The 14,216-nt window shown below is 45.9% G+C and overlaps 1 protein-coding gene across 1 annotated transcript in view; it reads right to left on the bottom strand.

The window, feature by feature from the left end:
- Positions 1–1,266: 1,266 nt before the first annotated feature.
- TINAG (tubulointerstitial nephritis antigen) overlaps positions 1,267–14,216 on the bottom strand; it is a 128,718-nt gene continuing 115,768 nt past the window's right edge. Inside the window, exons 12-14 of the mRNA XM_056563576.1 lie at positions 4,931–5,011; positions 4,225–4,231; positions 1,267–1,406 (exon numbers count right to left, since the gene is read on the bottom strand). Coding sequence (XP_056419551.1) covers positions 1,267–1,406; positions 4,225–4,231; positions 4,931–5,011 — 228 coding nt within the window. The remainder of the gene's footprint in view (positions 1,407–4,224; positions 4,232–4,930; positions 5,012–14,216) is intronic.

Raw genomic sequence — 14,216 nt, 5'->3', positions numbered from 1 at the left:
AATAAAAAAAAAATCATGGAATACCCCTTTAACTATCCATATTTTGTTTTTAAACACACACTTTGGATGAAGACACACAAACCCACAAGCTCACAAACTTACTTCCTTTGTTAGCTTTTAAAATTATCCAAAAGCTTCATCTTCCTTGCACTCTGCTTAAAGGGCCATCAAGTTGGCTTTGAAGGAGTGGCGGCATTTACTAGAAGGTTCGGTACATCCCGTGAACATCTACACTGATCATAAAAATCTATCATACCTTCAGTCTGCTCAGAGATTAAACCCCCGCCAAGCTCGCTGCCAGATTTAATTTCCTGATCCACTTTCGTCCAGCAAGTAAGAACTTCAGGGCTGACGCCCTCTCTGGTTCCTCTGCTGTCTCAGGAGATGAGGCCAAGCCACAGCACAATGTGCCGCCGGAATGTCTTGTCATCGTGGCGCCTGTAGACTTGCGCAATCTCCCTCCAGGGATGACCTATGTTTCTCCCCGTCTTCGTCTCAAAATTCTTAAGTGGGGCCATTCTTCTCTACTCGCAGGGCATTCTGGCGTCCGAAAAACTGTACAACTTATCTCCAGAAGATATTGGTGGCCATCCTTAGAAAAGGACATCTCTGAGTTTGTGCAGTCCTGTTCTGTGTGCGCTAGAGACAAGACCCGCCGGCTTTCTCCAGCCACTTGTAGCAGAGACCCCTTGGTCCCATATCGCTATGGACTTCATTACAGATCTACCACCCTCTCACGGGAAAACAGTTAATTGGGTCGTCGTGGACTGCTTCTCTAAGATGGCGCACTTCATCCCATTGCCAGCCTTACCATCTGCGCCACAGTTGGCCAAGCATTTCTTGCGACACATCTTCCGTTTACACGGCCTTCCTTTGCATATTGTCTCCGACAGAGGGGTCCAATTTGTGTCCAAATTCTGGAGGGCCCTTTGTGGACAGCTTAAAATCAAGCTGGACTTCTCTTCATCTCACCACCCCCAAACCAACGGTCAAGTGGAGCGGGTAAATCAAATTTTGGGCGACTACCTTCGCCACTTCGTCTCCTCCCGCCAAGATGACTGGGTCGACCTCTTCCCATGGGCGGAGTTCTCGTATAACCACAAGGACTCTTCCGCCACCAACAAGTCTCCCTTCTTCTTGGTTTACGGTCGTCATCCTCTACCTCCTCTGCCTTTATCCTCCACCTCCGGTGTACCTGCAGTGGACAACCTGGTGCAGGACTTTTCCTCCATCTGGCGCGAAACTCATCTCTCCCTAATAAAGGCCTCATCGAGAATGAAAATCCAAGCGGACAAGAAACGTCGGCCTCCTCCTGTCCTGGTTCCTGGGGACAGAGTTTGGCTCTCCTCCAGGTACATCCGCTTCAGGGTCCCTATTTACAAGCTTGGTCCTTGCTACTTGGGACCCTACAGAGTCAAGAAAAAGATCAATCCTGTGTGTTATCAGCTTCATCTCCCTTCCTCTCTTAGAATTCCCAACTGTTTTCATGTCTCCCTCCTCAAGCCTGCTGTCTTTAATCGCTTTTCCCCCAAGAGTCTTCCTCCCACACCTGTATCCGGTACCTCGGATGTCTTCTCTGTTCGGGAGATATTGGCCTCTAAGTTGGTCAAGGGGAGAAGATTTTTTCTGGTTGACTGGGAGGGTTGCGGTCCTGAGGAGAGATCATGGGAGCCAGAGGAGAACACCTTGGACCGCAACCTCATCCTCAGGTTCCTGGGTACCAAGAGGAGGGGGAGACCAAAGGGGGGGGGGTACTGTAATGCTGAGCGCTCCGGTCCCTGCTCCTGGACCGGAGCGCTCGCAGCATCTGTCCCAGCGGGGTGCCCCGGTCGGACTCTCTGACCGGGGACACTCCGACTCTGCTCCTGTCGGGGATGCGGTCCGCGCTGCGGGATGTCCCCGCACGCATCCCGCGTCCCAGCGCCACTTACCCGTGCCTGCTCCGGCCCTCTCCTCTGCTCCCCGCTCACGTGACTCCCGGCGCGCGCGTCCCTGAACTATAGGGCGCACGCCGGCAGTGTAAGATTTAAAGGGCCAGTGCATCATTGATTGGTGCCTGGCCCAATCCGTTTATTGTCACTCCTATAAAGGTGTCCTGCCCCTTCCTGCCCTTGCCGGATCTTTGTTGCCTCAGTGCCCTAGAGAAAGCGTTTTTGTGTATATCCTTGCCTGCTGCCGAACCCGTTGCTAACGACTACCGCGTGAGAACCCGTGCTGCCTGCCCTGACCTTTGCTATGTCTGACTACGCCTCTGCCTGCCTCTTCTGTACTTCGCCTGTCTCAGCTGCCAGTGAGGTTGAGCCGCTATCAGAGGATATGACCTGGTAGTTCCCTCTGCAGCAAGTCCATTCCGCTTTGCAGCGGGCTCTGGTGAAAACCAGTAACTGCTTAGAACCGATCCTCCGGTACGGTCCACGCCAATCCCTCTCTGGCATAGAGGATCCACCACCTGTACCGCTTCCCGCACTAGTCCGGATCCTGACATCTACCTAGGTATTTGGCAACCTAGCTAGCTATGTCCCTACTTACATATAAAGCTAGCCCCCTACCGGACTACCTACTTACCTACCTGGCTACCAACGTATTTACCTACTTGGGGGATGTCAGTCTTGGGGGATGTCAGTCTACCTATCTAATGGTGTATTTACCTACTTTCCTATGTACCGCCACTGGAGAAAACTACCTAATACTTTTGGAGGATATACCTACTTAATGTGGAACCAAGTATTCTACCATTTAACTCACTTTCACTTTGCAGGATACCAAGAGGGGCATTGCTGATACAGTACAGTGGTCCCTCAACATACGATGGTAATTCGTTCCAAACGACCCATCGTTTGCCGAATCCATCGTATGTTGAGGGATCCGTGCAATGTAAAGTATAGAAAGCTGTACTCACCTGTCCCCGCCGCTCCGGACCAGGTCCTCACCGCTCCCGATGCTGTCCCAGAGGCTCCCGATGCTGTCCCGCTGCTCCGGTGTCTTCTTCGCGATCCTCCGGTTTCTTCCGCATCTTCTGCAGGGTCCGGGCCTTGCTTTCTGGTGACGTTATTACGCTGCTGCGCCGGTGCGGCGTGCGTAGTGACGTAATAACGACGCCGGAAAGTAAGGCCCGGACCCTGGACAAGATGCGGAAGACACCGAAGGATCGCGAAGTGGACCCGGAGCAGAGGGAATAGGTAAGCGAACTTGCCAGGGATGCTTAAACTGCAATCCGACAGCAGCTTAAGCATTTTGCGCTGTCGGATAGCAGTTAATGCGATGGCCCCGACATATAAAAGCATCGTATGTCGATGCTGACATCGACATGCGATGGCCTCTGAGAGGCCATCGTATGTCGATTTTATCATATGTCGGGGCCATCGCATGTCGGAGGGTTACTGTATCTTAGAATAATACATAAATTCAGGTGCACTACTGTAGTAGATGTAAACAGTAACATATGACTAACCCTCAGACTGATGTTAAAATTGAGACATTAGCCAGTATATCCTTATATGAAGGACATACCTGAGTCCGCACACCAACAGCAAGGTTTTTTAAGTGGCACGGGACCTAACACTAAGCCTACCTGTGCAATACCAGGTGCCAATGGGCAATTACAGTGGCATTAGGTCTGACTCATGGCCTGTTCCCAGTTCACTCCAGTGTGGCTAAGCACACATACAGTGGGAGAAAGGAGGAAGGATATGAGCCCCACCCAAGTAGGCTGATATGTTGTCAGCCTCACAGGGGCAGCTATATGCTGCCTATAATAGTGATTAAGGCGCATTCGATTTGGAGTTTATACACCTCCAAGTATAAGATTTGAAGAACAAGAAAAAAGATGGTTTCAAATGGCAGGAAATGCTCAACCCCAAATGCAGTTGTGCATTTATGCTGGGGGAACAGATCCTGCACTTGGGGTCCGTTCCTAAGGGTGATCCCCAGCATAAAATGCATACAATGGGGGATGCCTGCAGCAGACCACAAGGGCCACAATGGCATCCTACACCAGATAAAAGGTGAGGATGAAATATATATATATATAGAATAATACATCAATTTAGGTGCACTACTGTGGTAGATGTAAAAAGTAACATATGACTAACCTTCAAACATACGACTAAGGCTACGTATTGTGGCCGAAACGCGTCACCTGTCTTCCATGTTGGCTGATTGCTGAATAAAGTACCAAGTATTGCTTGAATTGCCACGCTGGACTTTCTCTTAATTTCTGCTAACCTTCAAACTGATGTTAAAATTGAGACATTAGCCATTATATCCTTATGTGAAGGACATACCTGAGCCCGCACACCAAAGCCAAGGTTTCTTAAGTGGCACGGAACCTAACACTGAACCTACCTGTGCCGTATGGGCAATACCAGGGTCCAGTGGGCAATTACAGCAGCATTAGGTCCGACTCACAGCCTGTTCCCAGTTCACTCCACAACCTGTTCCCAGTTCACTTGGGTGGGACTAATAGCCTTCCTCCCTCCTCCCACTGTATGTGTGCTTAGCCACACTGGAGTAAGCTGGGAACAGGCTGTGAGTTGGACCTAATGCTGCTGTAATTGCCCACTGGCCCCTGGTATTGCCCATACGGCACAGGTAGTTTTAGTGTTAGGTCCCGTGCCACTTGAGAAACCTTGGCGTTGGTGTGCGGGCTAAGGAATATCCTTCACATAAGGATATACTGGCCAATGTCTCAATTTTGAGAGCTAGCCATATATTACTGTTTACATTTCATCTGGTGTAGGATGCCATTGTAGCACTTGTGGTCTGCTGCAGGTATCCCCCATTATATGCATTTTATGCTGGGGATCACCCTTAGGAACGGACCACAAGTGCAGGATCTGCTCCCCCAGCATAAATGCACAACTGCATTTGGGGGTTGAGCATTTCCTGCCATTTGAAACCACGTTTTTTTCTTGTTGACACAGCATCTCACCAGGGGCTTAAAGTGTACTTGGTCTAAACTACATCGAAGAATATAGGTCATGTTCAGGCTGAACTTATTGGTGATGTAGGGCTAAGATAAAATAGAGCATTGATAGTCAAATGTGTGAGGCAGATCAATCTAGAAGGACTTGTAGTGGGGATAAAGTTTTAGCAAGTGTTAGTTTATGTGTCACAACTCATTTCTGTTATCATGTAATTTATCTTTGCCATAGTTTTACTGTATATTGTATTTTTACTGTGATGGCCCAAGCATTTTTTATTAATAAGGATGTGGGACTAGAATCTTTTTATTACAGCATCACCTTTGCATTTAGTCATTTTGTTCTACAATACTAGGGATGTTCTCCACCAACATGACCTTGGTACCGCTAAATCCTGCAGAGCTTGGTACAGCTAAATCTCATGGAGCATATGTGGAACAAAACAAGACAGTTAAAGTAGACATAAAACATTAGGATTTCTTGGAGTTATGGGTATGCCTAGTTTGGGAATGTGAGCAACAGGAGATTAAAATAAAAAGTAATATGAACCAATGGTGAGTCTTTAACTAGCATCCAATTATGCTTATATGGTGCCATCTACTGGCTTTAACTAGTAAAATGTGTTCATGGACCATCCTCTTAGAGCTTTTTTTGCTTTAAATATTCATTAAATGATAACTTAGTAATATAAAATTATCCTTCCTATCATTATCCACCTCAGTCCCTAACCCTCTCCAGTACTTCATTCTGACCTGGCTATTAAATAGTACAACTTCCAGTCAGCAAAATCTTGTCTATGTCCTGTCTAGAAACTGCTGTAAACCACATATTGCAGTTTGCAATAAATGGTGAAAGTACAGTCATGGCCGTAAATGTTGGCACCCGTGAAATTTTTCAAGAAAATGAAGTATTTCTCACAGAAAAGAATTACAGTAACACATGTTTTCCTATACACATGTTTATTTCCTTTGTGTGTATTGGAACTAAATCAAAAAAGGGAGGAAAAAATGCAAATTGGACATAATGTCACACCAAACTTCAAAAATGGGCTGGACAAAATTATTGGCACCCTTAACTTAACCCCTTCAGGACCAAGCCCATTTTGGCCTTAAGGACCAGAGCGTTTTTTGCACATCTGACCACTGTCACTTTAAACATTAATAACTCTGGAATGCTTTTAGTTATCATTCTGATTCCAAAATTGTTTTTTCGTGACATATTCTACTTTAACTTAGTGGTAAAATTTTATGGTAACTTGCATCCTTTCCTTGTGAAAAATCCTAAAATTTGATGAAAAATTTGAAAATTTTGCATTTTTCTAACTTTGAAGCTCTCTGCTTGTAAGGAAAATGTATATTACAAATAAAAAATTTTTTTTTCACATATACAATATGTCTACTTTATGTCTGCATCATAAAAGTGATGAGTTTTTACTTTTGGAAGACACCAGAGGGCTTCAAAGTTCAGCAGCAATTTTCCAATTTTTCAAAAAATTTTCAAACTCACTATTTTTCAGGGACCAGTTCAGGTTTGAAGTGGATTTGAAGGGTCTTCATATTAGAAATACCCCAAAAAAGACCCCATTATAAAAACTGCACCCCCAAAGTATTCAAAATGACATTCAGTCATCATTTTAACCCTTTAGGTGTTTCACAGGAATAGAAGCAAAGTGAAGGAGAAAATTCACAATCTTCATTTTTTACACTCGCATGTTCTTGTAGACCCAATTTTTTTATTTTTACAAGGGGTAAAAGGAGAAAATTTATACTTATATTTGTAGCCCGATTTCTCTCGAGTAAGCACATACCTCATATGTCTATGTAAAGTGTTCGGCGGGCGCAGTAGAGGGCTCAGAAGGGAAAGAGCGATAAAGGAATTTTGGAGAGTACGTTTTTCTGAAATGGTTTTTCGGGGGCATGTTGCATTTAGGAAGCCCCTATGGTGCCAGAACAGCAAAAAACCCTCACATGGCATACCATTTTGGAAACTAGACCCCTTGAGGAACATAACAAGGAATAAAGTGAGCCTGAATACCCCACAGGTGTTTCACGACTTTTGCATATGTAAAAAAAAAAATTATTTCTTTTTCACTAAAATGTGTGTTTCCCCCCAAATTTCACATTTTTCCAAGGGTTAATAGCAGGAAATACCCCCCAATATTTGTAACCCCTTCTCTTCTGAGTATGAAGGTATCCCATAAGTTGACCTGAAGTGCACTATGGGCGAACTACAATGCTCAGAAGAGAAGGAGTCATATTTGGCTTTTTGAGAGCAAATTTTGCTCGGGGGGCATGTCTCATTTAGGAAGCCCCTATGGTGCCACAACAGCAAAAAAAAACACATGGCATACCATTTTGGAAACTAGACCCCTTGAGGAATGTAATAAGGAATAAAGTGAGCCTTATTACCCCACAGGTGTTTCACGACTTTTGCATATGTAAAAAAAAAAAAAAAATTTTCCCACTAAAATGTGTGTTTCCCCCCAAATTTCACATTTTTGCAAGGGTTAATAGCAGGAAATACCCCCAATATTTGTAACCCCTTCTCTTCTGAGTATGGAGGTACCCCATAAGTTGACCTGAAGTGCACTATGGGCGAACTACAATGCTCAGAAGAGAAGGAGTCATATTTGGCTTTTTGAGAGCAAATTTTGCTCGGGGGCATATCGCATTTAGGAAGCCCCTCTGGTGCCAGAACAGCAAAAAAAAAAACACATGGCATACCATTTTGGAAACGAGACCCCTTGAGGAACGTAACAAGGGGTACAGTGAGCATTTGCCCCCCACTGGTGTCTGACAGATCTTTGGAACAGTGGGCTGTACAAGTTTTCATTTTCACGGACCACTGTTCCAAAGATCCGTCAGACACCTGTGGGGGGTAAATTTTCACTGCACCCCTTATTACATTCCGTGAGGGGTGTCGTTTCCGAAATGGGGTCACATGTGGGGTTTTGTTTTTTTTGCGTTTGTCAAAACCGCTGTAACAATCAGCCACCCCTGTGCAAATCACCTCAAATGTACATGGTGCGCTCTCCCTTCTGGGCCTTGTTGTGCGCCCCCAGAGCACTTTGCGCTCACATATGGGGTATCTCTGTAGTCGGGAGAAATTGCATTACAAATTTTGGGGGGCTTTTTTCCCTTTTACCTCTTGTGAAAATGTAAAGTATAGGGCAACATCAGCATGTTAGTGTAAAAAATTTAATTTTTTTACACTAACATTCTGGTGTAGACCCCAACATTTCCTTTTCATGAAGGGTTAAAGAAGAAAAATCCCCCCAAACCTTGTAACGCAATTTCTCCCGAGTACGGCGATACCCCATATGTCGCCCTAAATGTTGCCTTGAAATACGACAGGGCTTCAAAGTGAGAGCGCCGTGCGCATTTGAGGCCTAAATTAGGGATTTGCATAGGGGTGGACATAGGGATATTCTATGCCAGTGATTCCCAAACAGGGTGCCTCCAACTGTTGCAAAACTCCCAGCATGCGTGGACAGTCAACGGCTGTCCGGCAATACTGGAATTTGTTGTTTTTCAACAGCTGGAGGCTCTGCTTTGGAAACAGTGGCGTACCGGACGTTCTTATTGGGGGAGGGGGGCTGTGTAGGGGTATGTGTATATGTAGTGTTTTTAACTTTTTATTTTATTTTGTTTTAGTGTAGTGTAGTGTTTTTAGGGTACAGTCACATGGGCGGGGGATTACAGCGAGTTTCCCGGCGCAAAATTTGCTGCATCTCAAGATGCGAGAAACCCACTGTAAAAGCCTCGCCCATGTGAATGTACCCTGTACATTCACAGGGGGGGGTGCACCAGCTGTTGCAAAACCACAACTCCCAGCATGCATGGTCTGTTAGTGCATGCTGGGAGTTATAGTTTTGCAACAGCTGGAGGCACACAGGTTAGGAAACACTGAGTTAGAAACAATGTTTCCCAATCAGTGTGTCTCCAGTTGTTGCAAAACTACAACTCCCAGCATGCCCAGACAGCTGAAGGGCATGCTGGGAGTTGTAGTTCGGCAACATCTGAAGGGCCAGGTGTTGCTGAACTAAAACTCCCAGCATGCCTGGACAGTCAGTGCATACTGGGAGTTGTAGTTTTGCAACAGCTGGAAGAGCACAGATTGGAGACCATTATACAATGGTCTCCAAACTGGGGCCCTCCAGATGTTGCAAAACTACAACCCCCAGCATGCCCAGACAGCCAAAGGCTGTCTAGGCATGCTGGGAGTTGTAGTTTTCAGACTCCTAGAAGCAGCAGTGAAGATCTTCACTGCTGCTTCTGAGGACCATATACTTACCTGCCGGTCCCGTCGCTGCTCGTCCACGTGGCGGGTCCTGCCGCTGCTCCTCGGTCCCGCCAGGTAAGGCCGGCGGTCCCCTGATGTTCCCCCTCCTATGCCGCAGGTCCCCGCGAGCCCCCGCAGCCATCGTCCCCCGTTCTGCCCGACTTCCAGGGGCGGGAAGTGAGGGTGATCTGAACTTTCACCCCAGATCACTGTGATTGGTCCACATGGACCAATCACAGTGATCGCTGACCAGGACAATCAATGGATGGTCCTGGGGGTGAAGCAGAAGTTGTCCCCTGCTGGAAACAGCGGGACTTCTGCCAGTTAACCCGTGCGATGCTGCGCATCGCCGGGTTAACTGAATGTCATTTATAAACGCCGGGATGCGCGAACGCACTGCACAACCCGGCGTTTATATATGACATTCTGCGGGAAGGGGGTCAATATTTGGTTGCACACCCTTTGGAAAAAACTAACTGAAATCAGTCGTTTCCTATAACCATCAATAAGCTTCTTATACCTCTCAGCCGGAGTGTTGGACCACTCTTCCTTTGCAAACTGCTCCAGATCTCTTTTATTCCCAACAGCTATTTTAGGTTCTCTCCACAGGTGTTCAATGGGATTTAGGTTTGGACTCATTGCTGGCTACTTCAGAACTCTCCAGCGCTTTGTTGGCATCTTTTCTGTGTGCTTTTTGACGTATGTTTGTGGTCATTGTCCTGCTGGAAGACCAAAGATCTCAGAAGCAAACCCAGCTTTTTGACACTGGGCTGTACAGTGTGATCCAAAATCTGTTGGTAATCCTCAGATTTCATGATTTCTTGCACACATTCAAGGCACCCAGTGCCAGAGGCAGCAAAGCAACCCCAAAACATCATTGAACCTTATTTATGTTTGTGTCAGCAGTGCAGTCCTCCTGAGTCTCCTGCCAGGGTGTTTAATTTCATTTAACCTCTTAAAGGGGTTCTCCGGTGCTTACACATATTTTCCCCTAGGGGATAAGATGCCTGATCGCAGAAGTCCCGCCCAGGATCATGCACGCGGCACCCCGTTAGTAATCAGTCCCCGGAGCGTGTTCGCTCCAGGACTGATTACAGGCGACCACCGGGCCGGCGGTGTGGGACGTCACGCCTCCGCCCCCGTGAGACGTCACGCTCCACCCCTCAATGAGCTACAGGCTTGAGCAATCAAGCCACTATCTGACTGATCCGTGTAAAGCTATGGCTTTGCAGGGATCAGCATAGGAGATCAGTGTGTGCAGTGCTATAGGTCCCTATGGGAGCTATAGCACTGCAAAAAAAAAGTGAAAAAAAAAGTTAAGAAAGGTCATTTAACCCCTTCCCTAATAAAAGTTTGAATCACCCCCCTTTTCCCATAAAAAAAACTGTTTAAATTAAAAAAAAAAATAACATATGTGGTATCGCCGCGTGCGTAAATGTCCGTACTATAAAATTATATTATTAATTAAACCCCACGGTCAATGGCGTACACGCAAAAAAATTCCAAAGTAGTGTATTTTTGGTATCTTTTTATATTAAAAAAATGAATAAAAAGTGATCAAAAAGTCTGATCAACACAAAAATGGTACCGATAAAGACTTCAGAACACGACGCAAAAAATTAGCCCTCATACCATCCCGTACGCGTAAAAATATAAAAGTTACAGGGGTCAGAAGATGACAATTTTAAACGTATACATTTTCCTGCATGTAGTTATGATTTTTTTCAGAAGTGTGACAAAATCCAACCTTTATAAGTAGGGTATCATTTTAACCGTATGGATCTACAGAATAAAGATAAGGTGTAATTTTTAACAAAAAATGGACCGTGTAGAAACGGAAGCCCCCCAAAGTTACAAAAGGAAAAATTTTTCTTCAATTTTGTCGCACAATGATTTTTTTTTTCCGTTTTGCTGTAGATTTTTTGGGTAAAATGACTAATGTCACTGCAAAGTAGAATTGGTGGTGCAAAAAATGAGCCATAAAATTGATTTTTAGGTGCAAAATTGAAAGCGTTATGATTCTTAGTAGGTGATGAGGAAAAAATGAAAATGCAAAAACGGAAAAACGCTAAGTCCTTAACCCCTACAGGACCCATGACGTAACGGTACGTCCCGACACCCTGGGTCTTAAGGACCAGGGACGTACATTTACATCATGGACAGTTCTGGTCCCCACCGTGCGCCGGGCAGGGATCGGAGCTGGATGCCTGCTGAAATCATTCAGTAGGCATCCTGTGCAAATGCCCAGGGTAATCATCAGACCCCCCCATGTCGGCGATCGCGGCAAATCGCAAGTGAATTCACAATTCCGATTTGCGCGATACCGGGTCATTCAGGGTCTATAGTGACCCAGTGACCCGGAATGTAAGGGGGATCGCGGGTATCTAAGACACCCAGGATCCCCCTGAAGCGATAGGAGTGAGGTGGCAGGGTTGCCACCCCTCCTATCCCTTCTATTGGTGGTCTAGACGCGACCACCAATAGCAGATCGGGGGCGGGGGTTTACTTTCGTTTTCCCCGTCCTGCCCTCCCACAATAGGCGGGGCAGGACGGGGAAACGACGGGGACCGGCGCCGAAGATCCACTTACCGATCCGGGAGGGCGACGGAGGCTGCGGGCGACGGAGATCGGAGGGCGGCGATGACGTGTGGCTGGATCCGACGGAAGCCGGTGACTTGCCTAGCAACATCTGGAGGGTACAGTTTGAGACCATTATACAGTGGTCTCTAACTGTAGCCCTCCAGATGTTGCAAAACTACAACTCCCAGCATGCCCAGACAGCTGTTTGGGCATGCTGGAATATGTAGTTTTTCAACAGCTGGAGGGCTACAGTTCGAGACCACTATATAGTGGTCCCCAAACTGTAGCCCTCCAGATCTTGCAAAACTACAACTCCTAGCATAACCCAAACAACTGTTTGCTGTCAGGGCATGCTGGGAATTGTAGTTTTGCAAGAGCTGGAGGACCACAGTTTGGAGATCAACTTGCAGTGTTCTCTAAAACTGTAGCCCTCCAGATGTGGCAAAACTGCAAATCCCAGCATGTCCAAACAGCAATCAGCTGTCTCGGCATGCTGGGAGTTGTAGTTGCGTACCTCCAGCTATTGCATAACTACATCTCCCAGCATGCCCTTCGGCGATCAGTACATGCTGGGAGTTGTAGTTTTGCAACAGCTGGAGGCACACTGGTTAGAAAATACTGAGTTAGGTAACAGAACCTAACTGAAGGTTTTCCAACCAGTGTGTCTCCAGCTGTTGCAAAAGTACTACTCCCAGCTTGCACGGTCTGCCAGTGAAACAGCTGGAGGTTTGCCCCCCCATGTGAACATACAGGGTACATTCACACAGGCAGGTTTACAATAAGTTTCTTGCTTCAAGTTTGGGCTGTTGCAAATTTTTTTGCCGCAGCTCAAACTCCTAGCGAGAAACTCACGTAACACGTCAGTGCGAATGTACCCTAAAAACACTACGCTACACTACACTAACACATAATAAAGAGTAAAACACTACATATACACCACTTAAACTGTCCCCCCCCCCCAATAAAAATTTAAAACGTATTGTATGGCAGTGTTTCCAAAACGGAGCCTCCAGCTGTTGCAAAACAACAACTCCCAGCATTTCCGGACAGCCACTGACTGTCCAGGCATGCTGGGAGTTTAGCAACAGCTGGTGGCACCCTGTTTGGGAATCACTGGTGTAGAATACCCCTATGTCCACCCCTATGCAATCCCTAATTAAGTCCAAGTCCTCAAATGAGCATGGAGCTCTCTCACTTCGGAGCCCTGTCGTATTTCAAGGAAACAGTTTAGGGCCACATATGGGGTATCTCCGTACTCGGGAGAAATTGCACTACAAATTTGTAGTGTAAATTGGGGGGCTTTTTCTCCTTTTACCCCTAATGAAAAGGAAAAGTTGGGGCTACACCAACTTGTTAGTGTAAAAAAAATAAAAAATTTACACTAACATGCTGGTGTTGTCCTTTACTTTTTATTTTCACAAGCGTTAAAAGGAAAAAAAGACCCCCAAAACTTGTAACGTAATTTCTCCTGAGTACAGAAATACCCCATATGTGGGCGTAAAATGCTCTGTGGGCGCACAACAAATCCACATGTGATCTCATTTTGGAAATGACACCCCTCACGTAATGTAATAAGGGGTACAGTGAGCATTTACGACCCACAGGTGTCTGACAGATTTTTGGAACAGTGGTCCGTGAAAATGAAAAATTTTTATTTTTCATTTGCACAGCCCACTGTTTCAAAGATCTTTCAAACGCCAGTGGGGTGTAAATACTCACTGCACCCCTTATTAAATTCTGTGAGGGGTGTAGTTTCCAAAAGAGGGTCACATGTGGGGGGTCCACTGTTCTGGCACCACGGGGGGATTTGTAAACGCACATGGCCCCTGACTTCCATTCCAAACAATTTTTTTCCCAAAAGCTCAATGGCGCTCCTTCTCTTCTGAGCATTGTAGTGCGCCAGCAGAGCACTTGACGTCCACACATGGGGTATTTCCATATTCAGAAGAGATGGGGTTACAAAGTTTGGGGGGTCTTTTCTGCATTCAACCCTTGCAAAAATGGGAAATTTGAGGGGAAACACACTTTAGTGAATTTTTTTTTTTTTTTTACAGAAGTCGTGAAACACCTGTGGGATATTAAGGCTCGCTTTATTCCTTGTTACATTCCTCAAGGGGTCTAGTTTCCAAAATGGTATGCCATGTGTTTTTTTTTTGCTGTTCTGGCACCATAGGGGCTTCCTAAATGCGACATGCCCCCCGAGAAAAATTTGCTCTCAAAAAGCCAAATGTGACTCCTACTCTTCTAAGCATTGTAGTTCGCCCGTAGTGCACTTCAGGTCAACTTATGGGGTACCTCCATACTCAGAAGAGATGGGGTTACAAATTTTGGGGGGTATTTTCTGCTATTAACCCTTGCAAAAATGTGAAATTTGGGGGGAAACACACATTTTAGTGAAACATTTTTTTTTTTGACATATGCAAAAGTCATGAA

Source organism: Hyla sarda, chromosome 3 (genome assembly GCF_029499605.1).
Source record: "Hyla sarda isolate aHylSar1 chromosome 3, aHylSar1.hap1, whole genome shotgun sequence".
NCBI classification, from domain to species: domain Eukaryota; kingdom Metazoa; phylum Chordata; class Amphibia; order Anura; family Hylidae; genus Hyla; species Hyla sarda.
The sequence above is the reverse complement of the archived record's forward strand: the minus strand, read 5'-3'. Positions and strand labels throughout refer to the sequence as shown.